We start from the raw sequence: 27313 nt of genomic DNA, 5'->3' as shown, positions 1-27313 counted from the left end.
CACCAAGAAGCAATGCACCGCTAGAGGGGGTCCGCGTGTATAGTGAACTCCGGTGACCTTCGTCTGGCGTTGACCTTTCTTCGCGCCAGAGAGAATAACCCAAAAGAGGGCGATCTCCCGCCCCTGTTTGCTGGTTTCTCTGCACAAGTAACAATGGAAGGGTCCATAGGGGACAAGAAAACACAATAATTGAGGTATGCACGAGGTTTATAGTGCATCAAGGTCATGGTTTAAAAGTAGGCGCAATGGGGGGCCGGTAATAAATTATTATCTGTATTTTCCGGTAGATCAAGGCGACTCAAAATTAATTCATTTCAAAGTGATCACTGTTTAAAGTAAATTAACCTATGCTTCTTAAGTTCTTAACTCCGAGCATTTTTTATACAGGGGTAGTCGAAAAACAAAATGGTCCTCTCCGATTTCCCTATGATGTAATCAGGAAATCAGGTCTAATATTAATGGGCTTTAAATTTTTTTTTATTTTAAGGCACTATTGTGACGTCACATTAAGGCCTTCCAAGATAGCTCTATCTAAAATATCCCGGGGTTTAATTTAATTTGGTAGACAAAGACGAGAGAGGGATTAAAAAACTAATAGTTAATTATGTTAATTAGGTTAAAATACACAGAGGCAGACAAAGAGTGAGAGAGTGCGAGGGATAAAAAATATATTTACTTTCTCTGTAAGTGAAAGTTGAAAGAAGGGAAAAGCCGTTCGGTAAATGAAAATGAGTCCATTGACTCCGTCGGAAAGAGTACAAACCGCGTTAAACTACGCGGAGGGTTACTCAAGGCTATACTCCAATGAAAGAAAGTAGTTCTATTTAGTTTTCAGACTAACGCGGCTTATGTTGTTATGATTTTGTACAAAGAAGTAATTTCAGAAGTAAATAAAGTGTAGTAAATTTTAGCGTTGCGGGGTATTTTTAATTTAAAATTTTTTTCCCTGACTTTTCCAGGTTTTCCCTAAGCGTCTTTAGACTTAAATATTTTTTCCCTTAATTTTCCAGGTTTCCCTGAGCGTCTTAAGACTTAAAAATATTTTTTCCCTGAATTTTCCAGGTTTTCCCTGAGCGTCTTAAGTTTTTTTTAATAATTTTCCTTAGACTTTTCTAGGTTTTCCCTGAGAGTCTTAAGACTTTAATAAATTTTTCCCTGACTTTTACAGGTTTTCACTGAGCCTCTTAAGTCTTAAATAATTTTTTCCCCTGACTTATCCAGGTTTTCCCTGAGCGTCTTAAGACTTAAATAAGTCTTTAATAAATTTTCCACTTACTTGTAAATTACTCACCTAAATCCCTGACTTTTTAGGGAAATTTTAAAAATCCCTGACACTTCTCACCCAATTTTAAAAGTTCTTACCTTTTCCAAGTATTCCGGATAACCATGTATATTCAGTTGCAGTCTTGAAAGGAACATTAATTCCGTAGAAAAACCATTTAATTTAGGTCTATTTTAAGCCTATAATAATAATAATATAATTATAAAGTAAGTTAAAATATTTAATATCGACCAAGAAAAAAAACAATAATTAGCAAAATAATGTATACAAATATATACATACAAAATACAAAAAAGTACAAACGAACATATGAACACATTATATACAGCTACCTTATGGAGTTAATTGTAACAAAAATTAGCATATTATTTGCTGTTCAATAGACATAGTCTTTGAGCGGCTGCTACGAAACTCGAATTTTAAATACACTGTTAACCAGTTTTGTGAACCCACTATTAGAACTGATTCAAACTGAACCGAGTTCACAACCTTTTGAATATCGGCGAACATTGCAAATCAAAGAAACATTTAATCTCTATTGAAAACTTTCAATACGAACTTTGGATACGTCTAAGCCGCTCAGCATTTAAATAATTGATTTAAATGAAATATTAAATCTAATTATTTATTAGGCTATTTAATTTTATATAAAAATATTGTGACTTATTTCCGAGTCCTTTTTATATATAATACTTAAAAGGTTTTTACACCTTAGCTATTTAGGCCTAAAAATGGTCTATAAATATTAGGCCAAATTAGGCGGAATTTAATTATTTACGTAAATGAATATTTAAGAAAAAATAGGATATCAAAAAATAGTACCATTACCTGAGGAAAAAACCCACGAAAATTGTTAAAAAAATTAATGGAGAAATTCGTTATTTTTTAAAAAAAATGAGTTGAATTGAAAATTGTTACGTATTTATTAATTAGGCCTATATTTAAATGAGAATTAATTATATTGTTAAATGGCACAAGTGTTAAATGTAGGCCTTGGTTACGTTTTGTTACCATTTTTTTTTTTTTTGGAGATCGCTACAAAAATATCGATATATTATATGGAATAGACCAAAAATAGACCATTATGTCTATTTCTATCATAGATGCTTTGGAATTCGCGTAGTTTCGAAACTATTTATGCTATATTAAAATTAAAGGAGATATGAAACGCGAACAATAATAATCTCTCATGATTTACGCGAGGGAAAATCTAAATTAGGCTTAACTTTAAGCCTTTGTTAGGGGGTAAGAAAATTGTCTAAAGATACCGAAATATTTCTTAAACTAAGGCATAATAGCACTACGGAATAAGGGTTCAAGTTCGCATTTCATTATCCCTTTGACCTAATCTTTTACTAACGAACGATGTATTTTAGTCTATAACGTAAAAATAAGATTTCTTCAACAAAGGCTTAGCTAACCACTTTAAGATAATTTTAAACATTCGCATTGCATTTGAAGATATGTAATGTTTGATCTAGCTTGTTTACAAACAAACTAACATAGACTAAAAATTGTTAATGTCTTATTGTTAATATTAATTAAAACTACAATTAATCAATCAAATGTTAATTGGTTTAAGAAAAAAATAATAAAGAATGTACCTCATTATGACGAGAATATTGAATCGAAAAATTGATTCTTAATTTGGATAATCTTGTAGCTAGCTGCTTTATTGAGTTTTGCATGAATCTCTACTTTTCTTCTTTTTGTTTTTCTCCAAGGAAGCCATCCTCCGTTGACCCTGGATGGGCATGTAAGGGGGCACTGGGTCATTATCGTCCTCCAGTTGCTCCAAATAATCCTGCTTTAACGTCTCCAGTAGAGGAGAACTTCCTAATTTCGCCCCACCCCCAAGGAGAGAGAGAGAGACAGACAAATTATAGGGGATGATTAAAGAAAGGTGTTTTTTTTAGTTCTAAGAAGAATTATTCCTTCTGTTAGAGACGAGTGTCGCCATCTAAGTTTTTAAATTAATTTTCGGAAGTGGAATTCTTTATAAATTTATAATTCTTTCATACAAAACCCGCATTGGAGGTTTAGTTGGGTGAATACTACGTCAGACCTTAAGTCTTACCTCAGTTCTGGCACCCATATTGGTGGGTTTCGGGTTTCCTCCTACATTCAACCCACCAATATGGTCGTGTAAATTATATCTCACCAATCCTAGCTCCTCCCCCCCAAGTTAAACCTCTCCATAAATTATACAACTTTGAGATGAAAGCCCCTACTCAGTAATCACGTGACACGCGGCTCTTTAAATCACGTGACACGCGGCTCTTTAAATCACGCGACTCTTTAAAACACGTGGCTCTTTCAACCACGTGACTGTTTAAAACACTTGACTCTTTAAAACACTTGACTCTTTAAAACACGTGACTCTTTAAAAACACGTGACTCTTTAAAAACACGTGACTGTTTAAAACACGCGACTCTTTAAAAACACGCGACTCTTTAAAAACACGCGACTCTTTAAAAACACGTGACTCTTTAAAAACACGTGACTGTTTAAAACACGCGACTCTTTAAAAACACGCGACTCTTTAAAAACACGCGACTCTTTAAAAACACGCGACTCTTTAAAAACACGTGACTCTTTAAAAACACGCGACTCTTTAAAAACACGCGACTCTTTAAAAACACGCGACTCTTTAAAAACACGCGACTCTTTAAAAACACGCGACTCTTTAAAAACACGTGGCTCTTTAAAAACACGTGACTCTTTAAAAACACGTGGCTCTTTAAAAACACGTGGCTCTTTAAAAACACGTGGCTCTTTAAAAACACGTGGCTCTTTAAAAACACGTGACTCTTTAAAAACACGTGACTCTTTAAAAACACGTGGCTCTTTAAAAACACGTGGCTCTTTAAAAACACGTGACACGTGGCTCTTTCAGTCGTATGAGCACGCCCAATTTTAAAATTAAAAAAAAAAACATAGGCTTAACTATTACTTAAATGTAGTTAAAAAGCACGTGGCATTATTAATAGTTAATTTGTTAAAAGCGCGAGGAATAAAAATTAAAAATAAGTGGAATTAACTCACCAGTGGATTGTGTGGATGGAGATTTGAGAGGCGATGGTGTATTACTGTTATCTAGAGACGAACTTCCTTGGGATGGAGAGCCGGCACTATGAGGCCTTTCCAAGGAGGAAGGGTTGTTGTTCTTTCGACCATAAGTGGGATCCAACATCATAGCAACATTTGACAAACTGCCCTGTTGATGTTCGCCCTCCTCATTTATCCTCCTAAACAAATTAAAATTATACAAAAACTCCTTAAAAAACTGCTTTTATACACAATCCTTCGCGACACTTTTTCAAACCCACAAAGGGCCAGAAACTAGAAATTATTATATGTATTGCAGTTTGAAATTAAGTTTAATCCATATGGGAAATTTGGTTTTAATCGCGTAGTTCAAACGATTGCTATTATTAGACATTCTTCAACAAAAACGGGTATAAATGCGGCGGAGTTTCCAGATAATTGAGCTTAGATTTTCACGTACGAAATTGTATAGAATATGTTCTCGTAAAAACTTGTAAAAACTTATCCGTGTCAAATAATTAAGGCGAACAAATACAAAATGAGCTTTAAGCATTTTAATTTTTCAGGGTGGAACAGATAAGAAGAACATTTATTTAGTACAGGCAAAGGCAGGGCGTTGCGCGCGATATAATAATAATAATAATAATAATAGGCCTAGTAATAAATTTCGTTTCATCCGACGTTTATGAATTCCACCATTATGATAAAAATTTATTATTTTTATTAAAAGAATAAAAAAAATACTGTTATTTTTAAAATTCCCGTTAAACTTGTCTCTAAGGCGAAGGCCTAAATCATCAACTTCTTATAGGGTTTTACGGTCAACTAACAATATTTCCAAATATATACTCCACGGTATACAGAAGGGAACGCGCGCGGCGGCACCTTTGAGCTTTGAAGTTTGAGCGCCGGCGCGGTGGGGTTTCCCCAGCTGCGAGGCTCGCTAAACTTCAAGGATGCCGCTTTAACAGTGCAGATACTACATGCCAACGGGTTGGGAACCACCTTCAGGAGGGCTTTCCCCAAGAATGTAGCATTCCCCAGACAGGCACAATAGAAGCCGACATTTGGAGAATGCGGAACCGGAAACAGACGCGATAGAATGCGGAAAGATTACGTAACACTTCTTTTTTAGCTCCATCCACAATTATATATATCATGACTGACTTATAATTTAACGCCCAGACCGAACCGCTTTACTTAGGAAGTTGAAATTTCGCAGGGACGTTATTCTTAACTAGTAGATGATCATTAAGAAATATTTTTGTAATCCGCCGCCGCCATCTTGAAAAATGGAGGCCATCCCTACCCTAGTCGCTATTTACGTTAATCGCGTAGTACTTATTAACTTATTAAGTATATGATGTAGACGCGCGACAATTCTGACCAGAGATTTTTAGAAACGCCGCGTTTATACCCGTTTTTGTTGAAAAATGTCTAATAATAATAAGAATCGTTTGAACTACCTTCTAAGCCTTTGCTAGTGCTGTAAAGTTAGGTTGTTAATGGTCGCGAAACCTTGGGTCTAACTCGCGAAAAATTATCCACCTCGTAATGTTAAGCTCCATAGAGATTAGCATTACGATTTCGGATTAAGTATAAATAGAAAATCCCGATTAGCAATGCAATTAAATTTAAAACAAAAACTATTAAATATTTTAATTTATTTATACGTTTAATACAAGGAAAAATTAAGTTTAATTAATATTTACCTTTCGCCATCTCTGCTCCTGTTCTCCCCCGCATCTTCGTCTTGTTCCTTCAATTAAACAAAGCCGTTATTTAATTACTTTAAATAACCTAAATTAAATTAAATTAAAATTTAAATTATGATTAAAAAAATCTTCCAGCTTACTTTTTCGAGTTTTCTTTGATCTCTGATTGACTTTAGAAGGTTTTTGTCTCTCGCTTTTCGCAATCTGGCTTTCTCTAATCGCGCTTTTTCTTGCTCCTGCAATACGCGGCATTCCATATCTTGCGCCTCAATTGCCAATTGCCTGTCTCGAGAATAAGCCCCTCTTCGCTGTACAAACAAATATACGCGATCGAAAAATGAATAAGATCGCTTTGCCTTTAACTTAATTCAAATATACTTTAAATTCAATTAAAATTAAACCTGATTAAAGTTACAACTCAGAAAGAAATCTAAGAACCATATAGATTGAGTACAAAGACACTGTTATATTCCCTTTAACTATCATTAATTTAGAACTTAATTCTAATAGAGTTTAAATGTAATTAATATTAAACACGATTAAATTAATTGCTAAGAAAGAAATAAAATAGTTCAGAGAAAAACTAAAATTCTCATGAATTAAGAAACCATGGTTATATTCCCTTTAATTAACCACTTAATTCTTATAGATTTTAAACGTAATTAATATTAAACACGATTAAATTAATTGCAAAAAATTCGAGTAAAATTAAACTTCTTGTGAATTAAAAAAAGAAACCTTGGTTATATTCCCTTTAATTCACCACTAATTTCGGCAATTATTATTAATTAAAAAACCCAACTAACTTAAATTAAACACGATTAAATTAATCCCGAAATAAAATAATAAGTTTGGCTTTTCCCTGAACACGGGTGTGCGAGAAGTGAAACAGTTTTACAGGCGCTCAATAGAAAATACATTAATTCCGCGGCCCCTTCAGGGTTAACTTCTCCGCGAACACCGGTGTGCAACGGTAGAAACATTTCTACAGGCGCCGTACATTAAAGGGATAATGAAGTGTAAAAAAAGAAATAAAATTATAAATACCTTTGTTTCTTGTTCTTGTAAAAGTCTGGCAATTTCCTGCAACGAATAACTCGGTATTTAATTTAAATATTAACGTATTTAAGATTAAAGTTGAAGTTAAACTTACCGCATCTTGATTCTCATAAAATGCTTTTAATTCTTGTTCTGAAAGTCCTTCCGGAGGTTCTAATATAAAATCTGTGAGATCAATCGTGTCCGAATCGGAAATGGTACTAGCGGAAGCGCAAGCGGCTTGGGCTTCTAAAAATATATACGTAACCATACTATTTGAGCGCCTTGGACGGTTAGCGAAACTGTTAAAGAAATACTCATTTTCTGTAGAGAATAAAATGTACTTACGCTCTTCAGTTTTGAGGACAGCACCATTTGCAATCTGCGTTGCATGGACTTGTTCCACTTGCCTCCTTTCTCTCTCTAAGTCTCTTTCGCGCTTCCTACGTTCAACTATCAACTTCTCTTTCTTATATAACTCCAAAGCTAGCCTCTAAAATGAAAAGAACGGCGCCATTTTCATTTTAATCCAGCCGAGGCTTAGGTAGGTAGACATATGCAAAGGCTTAAAAAATACAAGGCTAAGCCTTACATTATCTTCTTCAACTGTTGACTGTTTTTTGCGGCTATCTTCCAGCAATAGCTCTTCTTGAAGACGTCTGGCAATTTCGGCGTCGTGTTCTTCCCTAATCGCAATTAATTTTAATATAATTTAATTTAATTTAAATTAAATTAGATTAAAATTAATTAGGCCTATTTAAAAAACACTTAACTGTTCACGTAGCATTCTTTCATAGGCTTCTTGTACAAGTTGGGCCTCTTCTTTCTCGACTTCCTGTAATGTTTTAGCTTCAACCAAATCGGTTCGCACGACGCGATTTCTAAATCGGTTTCCATCGTAATGTTGATTAACTTAAAATTAAAAATAATTACGGATAATTAATCTACAGGTATTTAAGTACTATAATCGATGATTATTTTTAAATTAATTACTTTCTTCGTGTTGTAATTTGTAGGCTAGAACGCCATCTTCTCTAACGAGCCACTCTCTACAAACTGCAAAGATATAAATATATTTCCTCGTTATTGCAAAACGAGGTAAAAGCATAAATTCCGGTTATCCGGTATGTTGTAATTAATCTAAAAATACTTTTAAAAATTAGTCTTCCATAAAATAATTAGACAGTTATTACAAAATGATTTATTATATCTTTAGTCAATTCCTGAATTCAGGTTTTCTTTTTTATTAAAGTATAGACCTAATTACTAAATATTAATTGGCATTAAATCGGAAACAAAGGTTTCTTCGCAATTCGCATTGGAATTTTTATTTGTAGGCCTACATCTTTAAAGGGATAGTGGTAGTCTTTTCAATTAGGGTTGCTGTAATCTTAGGGCGACATCTTGAATTAGAAAATAACATAACACAGTTACGACGTATTCCTGTTGCTATAGTAACATCCAATCACGTGGCATTCGACGGAGCAAAGGAGAGTAGCTCCTTCGAGTTACATATCTTTTCCAGCGGAAGGTTACATACGTTACTATTTATGACGACGACATTTTAAACTACCAAAACTTTAATGGTACAGAAAAATTAAACGAACGAGACTATCCCTTTAATTAAAAAGGGACAAAATACTGGCGATCACGTTGTATACTTAGTGATCTGCGTTGAAGCGTGTATAATTGTCTCGTTTTTGTTCCATAAGATAAAGATGCCATTAAAAATTGGACATCAAATTATTATTATTTTTTTTTTTCGTTTGCAAAAGGAGATTGATCAAAATCACGATTCAAAGTCATTAGAGCGAAAAATAGTGACTGATTTATGGTAACGATACTAAAATCTCTCTAAAATACAATTTTTTTCTTTAATTTCTTCCCATAGTTTCGCGTCTGTTTTATGTAATCCCCGAAGTCACTTTTTAGGAAGCTTTGTAACTTGTAACGTTTTTAACACGATAACGTCTGAGAGGATTTAATTAGAAGTTCGTAACTTAAGGTGTTAATAAATAAATATAAGATATTACCAATACCAACTCAAGAGCAGTTAGCGAGCAACCAGTTTGAAACTGATTTTTCTGTACAAAATTGCCCGACTTTTCCACGTCTAAAGTCATTAATTTTCCCTGACCAATTATTAATTAATTTCTCACTTTTAATTGCGTTAATTTGAAGTCAGAATCTTGAGGACATAAAAATTACTAGTACTAAAATTAACTTATAAATGCATTAGTATATAAAATTATCGGACTAATATGAAATTTCCTGATTTTTAAGACAATTCTAAAACTCACTGACATTTCCAGGTATTTTCCAGGTACCGTGACAACTCCGCGTATTAACAAACAATATTAAACATCCCTAAATTCTTATACAAACATTTCTTAAAGAACCAGGATACAATTTATAACTTTAAATTACGATATAAATAAATAGATTTAAATCTACTTCAATTAATAAATGTCACTTACGACGACATCATTACAAATACAGAATAAAAAAATCAATGCATTACATCACTATATGCCAAAACGAAATCTGTCAACCCCTCAAAACTATCCCAAAGTGAATTGAGAAGTACCAATTTTTTTTCCCTGTCATTTTCCGTTTCAGTCTAAACTTTTACTAAAAGCAATAGACCATTCCATAAATTACTTACAGAGAAACCAACACACAAGCGGGTGGCCGCCCCTGTTAGATTATTTCCCTGGTGCTAACCAAGAGACAACGCAAGACGAAGTTAACCCCCCTATTAGGGAGCTAACAATTCTGACCCTGAAACGTCACGCCCTTCTATCTCTTACTGGAGTTTCATCCCCCCTAACGATTGGAAGCAGTATTCTACCCGCAAAAATGCCAACCAGAAGGTAGCTGCGTGACGTCAGACTATCTCTTCCCCGTAGCCAGTTGTTAACTCCCTATAACTCAAGAACGTGACCTATCCCGCCCCTGTGGTGTTTGCTTCTCTTATGGAATTATTGGAATAGTCTATTACTGTTCACCTTAATAATTCTACAAAGGACTCAACTTCTACTCCAATACACGCTTAGGTTGAAATCCATGACTCAAAAATTTCCCAAAAACTAAAGAGGGGCCTCTACTCTCTTCTCTTCTCTTCTCTTCTCATTTTAGTTAAGGGCCGAAAAGTGAAAATATTAAAAAGCGTTGAATTTATTATTTATAAGAGGATAGATTATTTCGTAAGAAAAATATATTCCGTTCAAAGGAGAACTGATATTTAGGGCACAAAGATTTCTTCTTTCAATATTAGCAAAAGGCGTTCGATGAAAAATGTATTAAAAGTACTATTCACGCAAAGGCTTAGGCTTAGCTATTAAAAAAGATTAAATTTAACTTTTGGGTCGAAAGGAGGTGGAGGGAGATTTGATTTTGAAAAGTAGGTCTCGTGAATTTTTAAATGAGTAAGTTAGTTTTAAAGGAAAGATGAAATGTCGCTAAATACGACATTTCATCACTACTTTAAAGTGTAATTAATTTACAATATTTACCAAAACCGTAAATAATTTGATAATTTGAATATTTATTTTCTCATTATGAAAATTATGATAATCACAGTAATGTTTAAAAATTCCCATAAATAATTATTCACGAAAAGGGTTCAAAATTCTGTAATACCGAATTAGGAGAAAACCCTTTGAATATGTTACAACCCTAATTATTTCATTTCTAAAGATACAAAGGGTTACAACAATCAGGGGCCGAATAATTAAACAAAATATTCATAAACCTCCTCTCTATAGTATTAACACGTTCTTATTTACACCACACCTTTTAACTCCATAGAACTTTTAATTTTAAAATAAAATAAACTACGCCTTAAAACAACTCAATATTCATGAACGTAATAAACTCTATGTAAAACAAGAGTCCAAGATCTTTATACGCTTTTCTTATTATTTTAGAGCAGGTGAAAAGCGATAAATTAAGTTAAACCTTAGCATTAGCCAGTCAGTATTAAAAGGCAGGAAATAGCGCGTGCACACGGAAGGTCAAACTAACTTGACTCTGAGAAAACGAACGTGACTAAGATACCAAACAGGCTTACACTCAATGACTACTACGATTGTCTCGGGATCAAAAGTGGCGGGGAAAAAATTTTAAAAATAAAAAGAAAGCGGGAAAAATTTCTACACAATCTACTTTGGTTTGGCAAGGACGTTGGAAACTTCGAATACCAGCTTTTCTGTTTCGCGAATTAAACCACTTTTAAGGGAGGGTTAGAAATTTCACGATTTAAACTTTACCAAACCAGAAATGAAAGGAGAAAAAAACAAAAGGGAAGTTTTGCAGAAAAAAGGAAACTTAGAAAGGTGAAAAAGATTAAATGTAACATAGTTGCTAAGCCTAAAACCAGGTTAGAATAAATTATTTTAAGTTGCCAGTGGTTGCAAATGTGAGGCTTAGTGGAGGGAATAATTAGGCTTAATAATGGCTTGTACGGTAGCATTTTTGGTGGATGAATAATAGGCTTAAATTGGCGAAGAATTAGGCTTAGGTGAGAGAAGAATTGGGCTTAAATCGGCGAAGAATCGCGCAAAAGTAGGCTTAAATTTACGAAAAATTACGAACAATTAGGCTTAGGTTGAGAGAAGAATTGAGTTTAATTAGGCTTAGGTGAGAGAAAAATTAGGCTTAATACGCGACCTTAAAGTTTAATTAAAAATTATCCAGTTTACACAAGGAAACTTTCGTATAAACAATGCAACTTAACACTGTTCGGTAGCAACTAAATGAAGTAATAATAATAAAAAAATCTTGCCAAAAGACTCTTTCTTCCTTCCAAAGAGAAAATTAATACGAAGGACCTTTAAAACTGAAGAGAAATAAATAATTTACAGAGCGGGGATAAAATTATGTCCTTGAAAACATTCCCTAACATAAAAAAACATTAATTTCGTGGCGGGATATCATTTGATATTTACTACCTGATAGATATCAAAATATTATTGCGTAACTCAAAAGGGATCAATAAATAAAAAATATTTCTATACTAAATGAAAAACGAGGTTGGGTTAAAATATATTTATGATATTTGAGTACTGAGGCCAAATATTCCCTCAAAATTTTCTTTCAAATAAATGTATATATATTCAATTCCTAATATAATAATTCTAGGTTAGAAATGAGGGGCAATTCACTACTCTTAAAGTTGTAACGGGGTATACAAATATACGTTTAAAATTCATCTTAACTTCGGAATTAATTTCTAGAAAGAAACAAGTTAATTACCTCAACAGAATCTTTAAGCCTAATTGCCTATTAGTGACGTCCCCCTCGATTTTGAAAAAAAACGTTTATTTAGAATATTCAAAAAATCATATTTCTATGGAAAAAATATATTCAAAATAAAACACGAAACATTCCTGAGGTTTTTCTTTTAAAAATATAAATGCAGTGTGGGGATTATTTTTTTTCATTTATTTATTAAAGAAACAGGATGGGGCAGTGATGCGTCACAATGCATTATGGGAAGAAGGTTTCCGCGGAAGAGAGACCCAGAACAAAAACTCAACATACTTATTTGAAAGCGTCATCATCATGAATAATGAAATTGAAATAAACTAAATAATGAAAAAAAAGTACTTTTTTGACGTGAAAGTTGAACGAAAGATTACGTAAAATTGTCACTGTACAATGTCTCTAATACAGAGAACATCTTATAATATAGGCTTATTATAATTAGCAAGTTGTTGACCAAAAGTTCAAGGTCACCCTATGAGGTCAACTTATAATTGTATCTATCTAATAAATCTAACATAATTAGTGGCTTTCAAACTATTGCATCTAATCAAGTGACCATATCATAATGTAGGCTTTTTTAATTAGCAAAAATTGACCAATGGTTCAAGGTCATAGCGTCTGTTCTAGTAGATAGCGGTTGAATTGAACTCGCAAAATGACTGGCAGCACTTGTCTACCAAGGGGCTAAGCCAGTCCAGGAACGTACCATATAATTTCTAACACAATTTGCTATAAAATACACCTAAGCTATTTTGGCATCGTCTGCTCCAATTACCGCAAACAAAGCGGCGCGTACGATAGTAATCGGCCAAACTTTTGAGTTATTCAAAAATAAGTATAAATAAATTATATACAATTAGTCTCGGCAGCGTTTTAGGCCACCACCACCTCACCATCACAGGTGTTTACCAAAATATAATTAGGATAGGGTGAAATAATATTTATCGTTTCCCTTTAAACGACGTGAGATAGAGCCAGTTCCGCCCCTCACCGGAAGTTGAATAGCGCCCGCATGTGATTTTATGATTTGGAGCTTTGGAAGCAATTAACGTCCCAAAAGTTTGAATAGCTGAGCCATAAAAATTCGGGCACCACACCGGAAACCCGTTTATAGAATGTGTACAGCGGCCACGATATTAAATTGTCCTGGACTAGTCCCGCCAAAAGAACACTTATTGCTAAGCCTAAATCACTCGACCCCAACTGAATTAAAAGTATTAAGTAGATCATATCTCGGTGTAGTTGTAGGTTGTGGGGGTATTGTATTGTCTAGTATATCTCTAATTTAAAACAATTAAGCTTTAAATTTGATACTTCAAACTTGAACTTCGATATCACAGAATAGGCATTGTTTCATATTAGGTAATTCTATAGCATTGTCTCATGAATATTGCAACAAAATACTTCTCCAGTTTCACTCAACTATATCATATGATTTTCCGTGACATTTTAGGCCAAACGTTGTCAGTGTTAACAGTATATTTTTACCAATAACATTTGTTATAATTATAAACAAGAAATTATATTTAAAACATATTTATTGCTGGTTGCAATTTTCGTATCCCCACTAAAATCAAATTGCCTATCCTTTAAACGTTTTCCATATCTTAGAAGGAGCCGACTTTAACACAAAAATAAACTGGTTTCCTATTCAAAAACGTATCCATTCTAAGATTCCGAACGACCTTTGAAAGTCTTTAGGTGAATGACATCGCCATACCACCGTTAGTCACCCTCCCCTTTCAACCGCCTACACCAGCTGGTTCTTAAGTACTTTAACTTCTTAATACACGCACCTCATCAATTACTTGTCAAAACCACAAAGAGAAAGAAGATGCTTAAAGATTTCTTTACCTTGACCAACTCTTCCTTCTTGAACCCCTTCTTCCGGGGGTGAGGCGGCTCCTGCAGCTTCAGCCATGCTTCTAACCTGACACTGCATATTCCAATTGGCAATTTACAACCAGGGGGTACAGCCCCAATTTCACAGTTTACCGCGAGAAATAACACTTTCGCACACCCGCGGAACAAATCAGGAAAAAAAATCAGGGCGATTGTATCTTTCTTTGTCAGTTGTCAAAAACCTTAAGGCTACCCAGGGGGTTTGGGGCAAACGCCATCAACACGGGGATGGCAATTTCAGGCAACAATGACAATAAAATACGGTTAAATCTCTTGGGAATACAGCATGAGTTTCTATAACACTACACTACACACGACTTTTGACCGAGGCTTAACCAAGATAATAAAAGACGCGATAAGGAATCACAATTTGGCTGTTTTCTCAACTCTGATAAGATTTTATAATTAAATTAAAGACGATTTTCTGATTTCAACTCTTGTTGGACATAATCAGATCCGCGGTACACTTTGACTATTCATCTCTTATGGTTTATAGGGACAGAATTGCACTTACTACGAGCCCCGTCTGAGGTAGGGTCTACACTGTGGCCAGGCGAACTTGCCAATGGGAAATATTTGGGGTTTTCTTTATTTATTTTCCTCTCTCTCTTTTTATTTCGCGTGGTGAAGTTTAGATGGCGACACTTGCTTGAGGGATATTTTTGGCGCAAAATAAAAATTGTAAATTAATGGCGGGAAAACCTTATAATCGTTTTAACCCCAAAAAGAGTAACACTATTTTATTTTGCTTATAATTTTGTGGAACATAACGTATTCTAATATCTTATCGGATAGAAAATTAATATTTCTTACCTGCTATTCGTAATTACAGTTCAGTTGGACAACTGGATCGAAAATTACAGAACTAGCAGAATTTCGCTCGAACTTAAGAGCTACCCTACTCCGACATAAATGAAACATGGCTGTTAAAAAATCAAAAATAAATGTAAAGATGTTGATTTTGGCTTCTTTTGGCCCATTTTCGTTGCATTTTAGGCCTAAAACCTTTCACATTTTTAAAATACCAATAATAAAACAATTAATTTAGAAAAATAGAATTATTTATTTAAAAAATAAGGCGCGAGATGAGAAAAATCACGTGACCTTCACATCTATATGGTCTATTAAGCGTATGGAGTATATATAACTGAAAAACATTCTATCAGTTAAGGCACTTCACTCTTCATTAGACTAAGAAAACTTCGGAGATAAGCAGCTTCGATAGATTAACCACTATATAGTTCTTTGTTCTATAGCTATTTTAGAAGTCACTTATCAATTTCGTGCGTATTTCGAGTTGTTCAAAGTTGAACTGATATAAACCCTATTGTGTGCGCCATATCTGAAGCCCTTGAAGTGTTTTACGAAGATCACTTTAGTTGTAGAATCACCATGAGGAAGACCATCTTGTTAGCGTTCGTCCTAGTTGTACTTGTCGCCTTCTTGGTCCATTCATCGGACGCCAAGAAGGCCCAGAAGAACGACAAGAAATCCGGAAGTGGTGGTAGTAGCGAGAAGTACCAGAAATCCGGGAAACAAGATAAAGTTTCCAAGAAATCCAAGGGTAAAGATGGTGGCAAGAAAGGGGAGGAGTCGACTCAAGACGAAGCGGCAGTAGATGGTGGTAAATCATCGAAGAAGGGCAAGAAATCCAAGGAACAGTCTAATCAGGATGGTGGTGCTGTTGAAGGCGGCAAGGGTAAAAAGGATAAATCTCTCAAGGATGGCAAGAACCAAAAGGTACACTTGTAACCCAATAAGACTTAGAACAGTAACAAATAACCGATCTTTATTTCTCTAGAATAAGAAATCTGAAGGTTTAGCCGAGGAGAAGACCAAAAAGTCATCGAAGGCTCCTAAAGTTGCCAAGGAAGGCAAGAAACAACAAACTCAAAAGAAACAGAAACGTGAAGCGGTTCCTGAAGAAGAACCTCAAGAACAACAAGAAGCGGAAGTAGCCGAGGAACCAGAACAGGAAGCCGAAACTGTTGAGGAACCCGTAGAGAAACCAGCGAAGAAAGCTAAGAAGACGTAAGTAAAGTTGTAATTGGTAAACTATCGCGATCTGGGTTTAAATTTTAAATGCAATGTCCCCTTTTTCTATTTATAGCCAATCTGGAAAGACAACGAAACCGCAAAAGGCTCCCAAGAAAGTGAGTTTCCACCGATGGATAAAGAAATCGGAAATTAAAAGATTAATTTTGTATTCGCAGGCCAAGAAGCAAAAGATTGTCGAAGAAGAAGAAAGCACCGCTGAGGAAGAGGAAGCCATTGAAATTGAAGGCATCGTGGTACGCTACTAACTTATGGCGGCAACCCTACTCTGAACCCAATTAACTTGTTTTCGCGTATCCTAGGCTGAAGAAGGTTCTTGCCCTAAAAAGTCAAAGTCTAAGCGTAAAGCTAAGCCTTGTCCCGCTGCTGCCGCGGCAGAAGAGGAACAAGTAGAAGAAGCTGCTGTTGAGGAGGAGGAACCTGTCCCTGAAGAGGAAGTTAACCCTAACGCCTGCACGACTAACGCTGATTGCACTAGGGGTAATTATTCATGAGCCCGACTTGTGTCCTAAACTTATTATCTTACTTATTTAGGTTCGTGTTGCAAGCGCAATAAGCAAACTAAACTTAACGAATGCCAAGTAATGGACTTATGGGAAGGCGAAAAATGCAAGTCATCTTGCGCATGCGCCGAAGGTTTAGTCTGTTTCGCTGAAACTCTACCCGAAGCGTCTGCTAAGCCTACCAAGAAATCTTCATCTGGAGTTTGTAAAACACCCACACCAGATGATAGCGAATTAGGAACCGTTTTGAACTAATTAATAACTCATACCAACCATAATATTAATTAAGTTGTCCTAACACATTTTTATGTTAAATTAATTAATGGGTGTTAAATAAATAAATAAATATTATTTTTACACACTATCTTTATTTTTCACTTTGTTACAAACATTTCTACAAATACATACATAATTCAATCTTCTTCAAATTTAGGCCTAATGACATTAACATTACTTCGGTTTTTAATTCTTAATTCTCTGATTCTATCAAAACGTTCTTGGGGAGTTTCAGGCCTTGGCCTTTCTCTAATAGTTTTTAAAATATCGTGAACGTATTTCTCTGCGTTAAACATCTCTGCTTCTTTAATTTGACCGAGTAATTCAGCTTGGAAAAGTTTCTCCTTCTTTTTCTCTCTTCTATACTTGACTTTTTCAAGCAGGAAACGAAATTTCTTAAGAAACTTCTTTCGTTTATGAACCCGCATTTTGCGTCTCCTTATCCTGATCATTTTCGCAGCTTCTTTGCGAATTATAACTTTGTTATCATTGATAATCTTGTCAGAAACCAAGGGGTCAATCTTTTCAACTATTGCTAATTGATCAATGTAGGCAACTAATGGTAGATTTTTATTCACTGTTGGTAATTCCAGAGTTCTGTTATTAAACGAAGGTAACTTAAACTGTTCCTTAACCGAGTTAAATTTATTTAAACTTGATAGTATGTTAAATTTATCAACAAGTAACTGATGGTGACTGTTTGAAATATCATTTCTTCGTGATTCAAAGCCTAAATTTTATAAAATCCTCTGTGATTTACAAATATACACTCTAAGGAAGGTTTTACTTACTTAAATTTCTTGAAATTAAAACGTTCCTTGGCGATAATGAAAAATTAATTAAACTTCCATGTGGCTTTAATTTTAACTTGGCGGAAGCCCTTATGAAGCCAAGGCCTAACGACATCTTGCTATTAAACCTCTCTTACACCTTAAAAATTAATGCAAAAGTAAAATAATGGTTTAATAAACCACTATTGAACATTAAAGCAATTAAATTTAAATTATACCCTAACACTGTACCTCAAAAAACCGTTTTAAAGTCAAATTTTACAGACACGCGATCTCGGCGGGTTACCTAGGGCGCCGCCATATTGGTTTTTTAAATTCTGGCTGCGTTCGCACCTACACCATAGAGCGTGTTCAGGGCGCCTTATTCGAAGACCTTTAGAACACGTCGTTAATGTAATTATCTTCTTGGTTTCCATGGTGATTTCAATAATAATTCCTGATAAAATAAGCCTTACGAGCCTTGTTCCTTCGCAATCAATACGTGCAATGTCTTTTTAGGATTAGGCCTAATAGTAGAACGACGGTTGAGATCCATCCAAGAGTAGGTCAATAGTAGGCCAATCAATATAAGACTCAAATTTAATGATAGAAGCAATACTTTATTGTTAATATAAATACAAAATATGACACCCTACGTTTTATTTCGATGGGGGACAGAAAAAAAAATTAAAATTCTTTGGGGAAAAATATCATAATTATACGATGATTAAACCGAAAAGGCAGGAACTAAAAAAACAACTTCCGTTTTTCATCAAGTGACAAACAGTATATACTTCTACTAAAGTAAAATATACACAGATCGTCGTTTAAGCGAAAAGATATGGCGGCCTAAGTTCCTTGGCTCTGAGTGTCGAGCCTTGCTCAACCTCTACCCTTTCCAAGTGGCACGATCTGGATTTTTTGTCCTTGACTAGATGAACTAAGCCCTTCAACTGGGACGGTTTCTTCTCGTTGGAATTGATCTCTTGGTCGTCATCAATATGGTTGCAAAGTACCCTGATCTTTTTGACAATGTCACCATTGGCGCGAACGAGGGTTTCGACCTCCTTCTGGTGATTGACCTCTACCACCCTGATTCTCTTAATAGAATCACCGGATTGTTCATTGTCCAATGCGGACACTTCGAAAACGTCATTGGCCTCGATGCCAACGGGTGTAAAGGCGAAACCTTCTGGTCGACTGTCCGACCAAAAGTAATTGTCATTATCGTTCAAACAATCGGGTTGGAACATTAGGCGTTTGCCATAACCCAATCCGATGGATTGCAAGACTAGTGCGCGACCTTCGAATAAGTAGATGTTTGTTTGGTTCAATCGAACGCGATAACGAAAACCGGGTAAAACACGTCGGTCTACGTACGTTCCTGAAATAAGTAAAGGGAATTCACACGTTAATTACCGATTTCTTTATAGTAAACTTGAAAATAGGCCTTGGTTTTATTCCTCCGCGCCCGCGAACTTTAGGCCTATTTTTCTTTTGTGCCCACGAACGTTTTGGTCTATTCATCTTAAGGCCTATTTTTCTTTTGTGCCCGCGAACGTTTTGGTCTATTCATCTTAAGGCCTATTTTTCGTTTGCGCCCGAGAACTTTAGATTTATTCATATTTCACGTTCGATAAGTTTAGGCCTACTTTAAAATGCTAAGCCTAATTTAGCCTAAAATTATATTTTACTATCCTTGAACCCAAACCAGGGACACTAGGTCTATTTTTCTTTTGCGTCCGCGAACTTTAGGTACTTTAGGTCTACTTTTAAATGCTAAGCCTACTTTGGCCTAAAATTATGAAATCTTCTTAAAAGTTAATTTTAACTATCCTAGAACCCAACCCAGACACATTTACTAGAATAAAAACGGTTCTACGCTTAAAAATCGTGGATTATATAATATTTTCGTTAAATTAGAGTGCACGTTTCCCACATAGGCCTGCAACTTCTGTCTAGCTAGTAAACCCATAAAAAGAAGGAATTTTATGGCTTACCGATAACTGGTAGTTCGTGTGGTTCCAATCCCGAAATAACGTAGCTGCATGGTACGTCGTTAATATCTTCGCCTCTTAAAACGGTATCTGGTTCGCCTTCTTCGGAGACAGATTGAATAACCTGAAGAGGATTCAAAGGGGATCTTGTTTTAGACAAATGATTCCGTTTGGCAAAACAACCGGCAAAGTCAAAGGCTTTCTTGAACCGGGCGGTAAAGTTTGGTACAGGGCGGGAGGGAACCAGCGGTTTCTGCAGATGTCCGCTAGGAAGCCCCGTCGACATGGTATGTCCGAAGACTCATCGTCTTTACGATTACGATTACGCGACATAACGAAAAACCTGGGCGATGTCTCGCAAACCACTACGTATAAAGAAAGAGGACAATTTCCGTTTTCCATGGATTGGGACTGGCTAGGAAACCAGGAGTCTAAATGTCTACAACTATTCAATCAATAATTCTCTCGACGTTCCCTAACATTTTAGCCAACTTTCACGCAACCCTTTTTTTTTCTAGTCTAGTCTAATCACGACCTTAGCTAACTTTGTAAGGACTTCCACGCATGCGCGGATTTTTAAAAACGTTACTAGGGGTCATCACTATCGCGTCAAGTAGAAATTAAAGGGAAGTTGGCGCGACATCTGATCTCTAAAAACGCAACTTTAAAACGTTACTAGGGGACGTCACTAGCGCGTCAGGTAGAAATTAAAGGGAAATTGGCGCGAAATTGGAAATAGACAAAAAATGCGCGACTTCGAACCTAAGTCCTTCAGTAAGATAGGGGCCTTTCAATAAAGGTTCAAATGCAATTTAGTGGGAAAGTAATAAACTAAAACTAATGGTAAGGCTAACAAGAGGAATAGATGGAATTTTTCGGTTTACTTATAAAAAAATATCAATGCTAGACTGATAACCGTAGTAAAATCTTAACAGCCTATCAATTTAAAGCTCACTGATTGGTTCAGGCCTTCAAAAACTTCTCAGTAATGCCCCCTCAAACGTAAAATGATCAGGGGGAATCAAAACAGAGAAGTTAGAGTCCCCTTTTTCTTTCTTCCTCAATAATCTGTCTCGTAAGTCTGGTTCTGGTAGATTCGGGAGAGCGCAATTGCCGGTCGGTGACGGTGACTCATTTTTCCAAAAACGTGTGCGGCGTGTAACGCTAAGCCTAATCTAACGGTTTTCTTTCTAAGCCTTGCCAAATATTGATTTTTTTTTCGTATGTAAAACGAATAATTCCTTCTTTTTCCGATGCGGTTTTTTTGGAGCGCGTTTTGTTTTTGATTTTGTTTACCTTCCTTCTCCGTTGCGGCGTTTCTGGTAGAGCTGGTTTGGTAAGATAATCTTGGTAGAGAAATTGTCGCTCCAAACTGTCCTCGCATGATTGACTGAGATGAGAGATTTCCTGATGAAATCGATTTGGTAAATCGACGGCGAAGCTCCAAAACTGGCCTAGTTGTTGATGAAGGATATCTTCCTCGGTGGTAGCTAACATTTCGGTCGAAACGCACCTTGGCGGAGTAACCGCCGGTGGAGGTTGTAGTCTTTCATCTTCGTAGAAGCTAAGGCCTCGTTGCTTCCTAAAGTGGATGGGCTGCGATTCCATTGACGAATAAACGGCTTGAGTATAAAAATTTCTTGGCTAGGATATAGCTTTGAAATTCTCTCCCTCTCGGCAAATGTCTTTTTCGGGAACGTCTAAGGTCTGCCTTAAGCGTCTGGAATGTCTACTGGCTTTTTTGAAACGTCTGGTATGGCTTGACAAGGAAGGCTCGCTTCTTCAACAGCTTACGATGTGATTGTGATGCTTAATTTAAATCTTAAAATAATCTAGACCCTTTTTTTTAAATCTAAATATATTTTTTTGATTTATATCTTATACAATATTATATCAAAGAATTTTTTGTTATACAAAATTAGTAAAAAAATCTAATAAAGATATTTCAGTACAAAAATTTTCGGCTAATATTTCTTTTTATACAATTCTATATTAGAACAAAATCGATGCCTTAAAAATCTGGGATCGCTTTTTTTATAATAATCAACAGATGGATAATATTTTGATGGCAAAATAATATTTCGTTGGTTTTTTTAGAAAAAGTTGAGATTTTTAGCGACGAAGTTTCGGAGAACGACCTATCGAGCGCGGAGCGAAATCCAGAATGAGCGCGAAATGAGCGGCGCGCCTATTTTTATACCGGGAAGGTCGCGTCCTTCTGATTGGTCGCCCTCGATCCCTATACGTCATCACGAGTTCTTCACGTGAAACTCGGTATCGGAAATTTTCGCGACTGAGTGGCGTCAGTCTGAGGGGTAGACACGAAAACGGGGGTGTGTCGGGGGCAATAATGGGGGTTGAAACGGTCGGATTCGATATAGGTATGACATTCCACAGACGAAAACAAGTTCAAGCATGCCAAGGGATATTTAAATAAGCGTAGTTTAATCCAAATTAGACGAAATAATTAATTTAAAACATTGTTTTATCAAATTTAGGCATTAATTGTGGGTTGGTAATTAAAAAATGTATCGAAATTTAATAAAAGATTAACTTGTTAAGTTAACTTTGATTTGGAACATGTTTTTTAAGTAATAGACCAAAATATTTATAGTCTAAAACAAAATAGACCATTTAAAGTGTTGAACCCCTTATCGTAAAAATTCTTGGAATAAAAAAAAAAAAAAAAATAATAAAATAGGAAAGGAAAAATTAGTTATTCCGCAATTCGTACTTAAAAGATAAGATTAAATATATTTATATTTAAGTTTCGCTTACTTAGTATACATAACGAATTAAATGAAAATTGGATCAATGACGAATATATTTAAACATCGCTTCTAATTCGGTAATCAAAAAAGAATTTTGTGTAGCCGATAAAAAAATATACAACTACGCAGGAAGTTTGGGAAAATTACAGAAACAAACAATTTAAAAGTAAATAATCTTTAAGTTAATTTAAAGTAAAAAAGAAATGGGAGACAAAAAATGAGTGGCCTAAATTTAAAACAAATCCATTATTACCATTTTAATAATATTTTTTGTACTTTAAATTTTTACAAAATTTATGTTTTTAAATAGGGTTAAGTTACATAACTTAAAAAATTTATAAAACCGGTTTTAACTTAAGAAGAGTGGAAATTTTATAATTATAGGCATATAATATTCAAGTCTACAACACGATGAGATGAGACGGTCCCTGGCTGGGCCTTTAGGAGGGGTGTATTATACAGTATTATTAATGTCAAAATTAAGTTCGCGATGTATACTACAATAATGAAATCTTAAAGGAAAAGGAGATCTTTGGGTGCATAGACTATGATTTAGAGCCTTTAACTGTATTAATTAATCCATAGCGAACAGATGTTAAGCCTAAATTTACCCTTATATACGTGTTCCCAGACAGAATGGAAAGCGAAAAAAATCTTCTCATTGCCACAAAGAGGCCCGGTCCCCAGTCGACCTAAGTTGTCAAATTTTGTTTTGCAAATAACAAGATTTCACGGGATTAGTGCCAAGGTTAATTCAACTTTGGGAACCGATTTAATCGTATTAATAATAATAAGAAAAATTAGTTTCAATGTTAACGTATTAATATTATTGTTAAATATAAAGAATACGGAAAAGTTTTAGGTTTTTTAAACGGAAAAATCTCTCAAGATTGGATTACAAATGTTTAAAATAAAATAAAACTTAAGGCATTGTGAATGAAAAATCAAATAAAGGGGAGATAAAATCCATTAAACTTTTAAAAAGTTTTGAGAGACCCTTTATGATAAGAATTAAAACGACTTAGGAACAAAACATGTAAGGGTATCAATGTTTAGACTAAAAATAATGGCGCATCCCTAAATGGGGTCGTTTATACAACATTCATTCCAGGCTAAACAATCCACGAAACCCCGTGCAAATTCCAATTCCACCAATTCTCACGACATATCTTTACATAACTTCATTTTCCAAGTCCTTTTAATTAACTCTTATTTATTCCAATACCAACCAGTAAATAAACAGTGCTAAACATGGACTGTTTATGTTCATTCATGTTTTCTCGAATTTTCCAGTCGTTTATATATATTTATCGATTACTTTTTAAAATTTGCATTTGTGACGTCATACGCACGAGCGGTACAGTGTTAAAACTAATCGATAAACGAAGCTTAAATTTGAATTACACCTTGTTATTGATTATGACCTATGGTGTTAGTACATCTATTAAAAGAATATTATTTTGATTCTTTGACCTTGACCTTGACAGAAACAACGTACACGTGTAACAAAAATCAATACCAAAGCTTTCCTATATATATATCATTGTTTACAAACACGAGTATGATATTGAACTTGAAATAAATAAATTATACTGTCCTCGAAGAAGGTCAAAATGTAGAGAAATTATTTCGGCTCCAGACACAAAACGGTTAACTGATTTAAAGGTCATATTATTTTCGGGGCCCGCCCTAAAGACAGCCCAAATATTGTACACCGCGTAATGTATACCTATACCTTTTCTCTTTCACGAAGTGGAAAACTTTTACTCGTTTACGTTTTTCGTTTCAAACGATGATACCTTTACGAAATGAAAATTCTGTCGCAGCTGTTAATACGGTATTCTGTAAACGTGTACAGTATTTGCTTATACCTCTTTTCTACTTACTAAAGGGTGTTTTTTAGAAAACGAAAGTCAATCATAAACATTGTATGTAATTAACAGATTGATTACCTTGATTAACATTTTATTTTCAATGCCTTTTCTTTCTTTTTAAACTTGAATTTAACAATAATATTGTTTAAATTGGATTTAATTAACGATAGTATTGTATAAATTGGATTTAATTAACAATAATATTGTATAAATTGGATTTAATTAACAATAATATTGTATAAATTGGATTTAATCTTAATTATAAGCGTTAATTAAATATAAATAACCTTAACTCGCGTTCGTAAACAAGTTTCCTTGAATTTCCTAATTTTTTCGGAAATAAATTTGATTTTAATAGTTAAAATTAATTGTGGAAGTTAACTGATAAACTTAAAAATATCATTAAATTATTATTAAACGCTTTTTTATTTAATTTAATTTATGTCACTTAACAGTTTAGTTTTTAGTGTTAAAAACAAACTAATATTTCAAAAACCTAAATTTCCTTAACTGCCTTAATTAGTTTCCAGACTAATTTTTCTAATCTTCATTAAATAATTTAGTTTTGAACGCGTGCACTACACTAAAATTCAGTTCCTGATTTCCCTGATGTAACGGAAATCCCTTTCAACGAAGCGTTAATTACCAACCAAGGTCGTTTGTACGAACCCTTAATCTCTATCAATTACATTTAACCCTGATTAAATTAACTAGATCATAACCCCAATTAATTAACAAATAATTCAATAATACAAAGGCTTAAATTAAGAAAATAATCCTCAAATATATTATAATATATTCTTATCAACTTATGACTATATAAGTTCATTCGATATTTCGAAACTCTAAAATTGGGAAATAGCAAACACGATGCTAGCGCCTGACTGACTTTAGTCGGGTTAATTTTTATCAGCAAATTCAAAATTATATTGCTAAGTTATAAGTTACGATATGATTTTGAAAAAATATGCAATAAAGTTCATAAAACTATAGACTAAAGTCTAAAATAGAGCACGGGACTATTGAATGATATTCTGACTTCTGTAGAATAAAATTTTACAAAATATCAAAACAGATAATAAAGATCTATCTTTTAGTTATCTGTCCGGATCCGATCCGGTCTAAGGAGGTTTAGGAATTCCCTCTTCCTTTTATCAATAACCTATCTTTCAATTTATGTTGTTATCTGTTTATTACATATTTTTTCGGTTTTTTGATAATAGCATAGCATAGGGATTTTTCAGTTTCGATTTTATTAGTATGTCTGACTCTGAGACGCTGATGTAATAATTTTGCGAAATACCGAAACTTCGAGCGTCATTCGTGATAAAGTTATCATCAAATTATGATTGGATGATTTTAACCTATCTATGGGTTTACCCCCAAACATCTCGCGTTAGCTAGCTGTAACCAGTCAGGTGTTAATAGGTTTTAAAGGAACAGTATCAAAATGGTTCAAAAATACAAAGATAATTCAGTTTTATTTATTTTCTTTAATGAATGCCTTTTTGAATTAATTTAAATTAAAATAATTAATATTAGCTTATCGTATTGGAAAGGAATTTCTAAGGGTAATGATACTAGCCCTTTAAAGCACTCCTGTGACAATTGTGTTAAGAGCATAACGGTGGTGTGGTGTGATCACTATATCACGTTGCATCAAATGTACTCAAGAGAGTTGTTAACGTATTGCACGTTTATTTTTGAAGGTTATATAGAATTATTAGGAAAACTGCTCTTTTATTGCATAATATTGAGCTTGCATTTCATGTTCATATTCTGCCAAGAATTGTCATTAAGCATGTCATTAAAGTCTATTTATTTCAAGATGAGATTATAAAATAGGCAAATAGTGAAAACAATCGTACCACGCTTATCTTCAGTACAATTTCAACTTGAAAATTAAATATAAATAGTTTAAATACCCAAATATTTATGTTCCGTGATATTGAAAAAGAATAGAAGCGAAATGTAAGTTGGATCACGAAGCCAATTACGTAAATATCACGGGGTTCAGGCCGGGGAAAAACAATTCCCAAACGCAATTAAATCAACATAAGTAACACCGATTCGGTAATGACACTCCTTTTGAATTCTCCGTAACCCTTTAGGCACCCAATGAGAAACATTGCTATTACCCTAAATACGAGTGTGCCTTCAATAATACGCCTCAATTGCGAATAAACCTAATTTATATAGAATCGAGGTGCGAAATAACCCTCAGTCATAACCCTATAACACTATTCGTAAGTATAGTATCGAAGGACATTAACTACGAGAAAGATGTGTCTACTTCCTGTGAGTTCTATGTACCATGTTGATCGGAAAATTTTCTATGACCTTTCGCCCTAAGGGTCACCGATTTCTTTGAATTTCATAATTAATAGGACACAATATCATGGAACACTTTCGACTCAAGATAGACCACACTACCACCAATAATGTAACCCCCCCCCCCTCCGTATAGGACTAAGTTTTAAACTAACCCCTTTAACTTACTGATAGTATTATAGGGTTATGATAAACCAAAGAAGTTTAGCATTTAATTTCACTACGTTTAAAATTAAAGTAGAATTGAAGGAAAGTGCTTAAACTTACGAAAAGTATTATAGGGTTATGATAAAGGTCTTGTTTAGCAGGGCATTTTTGCCATCTTGTAATAAGTGTTAATGGCGTATTAATACGTAACATTAAGAAAAGTAGGCCTAGTAATATTAAACAGAAGGAAAGTGTAAAGTGTCAAAAGCAGTGAAGACCTATCTGATAAGGTATATAATGACGTAACACCAATTTCCTCAATGCAACACCCACAA

At 34.5% G+C, this 27313-nt stretch overlaps 4 protein-coding genes across 4 annotated transcripts; 1 reads left to right on the top strand and 3 right to left on the bottom strand.

Annotated features, from left to right (window-relative positions):
• Positions 1–1487: 1487 nt before the first annotated feature.
• Positions 1488–14838, bottom strand: LOC149709833 (uncharacterized). Its single transcript, XM_089857940.1, has 11 exons — positions 14207–14838; positions 8078–8140; positions 7858–7996; positions 7677–7770; positions 7433–7577; positions 7200–7333; positions 7094–7129; positions 6187–6354; positions 6044–6090; positions 4329–4531; positions 1488–3118 (listed from the first exon to the last, which is right to left on the bottom strand). The coding sequence occupies exons 1-11, from the start codon at positions 14292–14294 to the stop codon at positions 2955–2957; spliced, it is 1281 nt and encodes a 426-aa protein (XP_089714066.1). The 5' UTR covers positions 14295–14838; the 3' UTR covers positions 1488–2954.
• Positions 14839–15646: 808 nt separating this feature from the next.
• On the top strand, positions 15647–17176 carry LOC149709832 (uncharacterized). Its single transcript, XM_089857941.1, has 6 exons — positions 15647–15994; positions 16056–16285; positions 16365–16407; positions 16468–16545; positions 16612–16789; positions 16844–17176. The coding sequence occupies exons 1-6, from the start codon at positions 15647–15649 to the stop codon at positions 17065–17067; spliced, it is 1101 nt and encodes a 366-aa protein (XP_089714067.1). The 3' UTR covers positions 17068–17176.
• LOC149709831 (uncharacterized) lies at positions 17161–18209 on the bottom strand. Its single transcript, XM_089857943.1, has 3 exons — positions 18111–18209; positions 17880–18018; positions 17161–17818 (listed from the first exon to the last, which is right to left on the bottom strand). The coding sequence occupies exons 2-3, from the start codon at positions 17992–17994 to the stop codon at positions 17226–17228; spliced, it is 708 nt and encodes a 235-aa protein (XP_089714069.1). The 5' UTR covers positions 17995–18018; positions 18111–18209; the 3' UTR covers positions 17161–17225.
• A 248-nt stretch (positions 18210–18457) lies between these two features.
• LOC149709830 (uncharacterized) lies at positions 18458–22352 on the bottom strand. Its single transcript, XM_089857942.1, has 3 exons — positions 21152–22352; positions 19859–19979; positions 18458–19242 (listed from the first exon to the last, which is right to left on the bottom strand). The coding sequence occupies exons 1-3, from the start codon at positions 21461–21463 to the stop codon at positions 18686–18688; spliced, it is 990 nt and encodes a 329-aa protein (XP_089714068.1). The 5' UTR covers positions 21464–22352; the 3' UTR covers positions 18458–18685.
• Between the last annotated feature and the right edge of the window lie 4961 nt (positions 22353–27313).

Source organism: Phalangium opilio, unplaced genomic scaffold, assembly GCF_054372755.1.
Source record: "Phalangium opilio isolate 3A_F unplaced genomic scaffold, DU_Popi_V2 ptg000011l_1, whole genome shotgun sequence".
In the NCBI taxonomy this organism is placed as follows: domain Eukaryota; kingdom Metazoa; phylum Arthropoda; class Arachnida; order Opiliones; family Phalangiidae; genus Phalangium; species Phalangium opilio.
The sequence above is the reverse complement of the archived record's forward strand: the minus strand, read 5'-3'. Positions and strand labels throughout refer to the sequence as shown.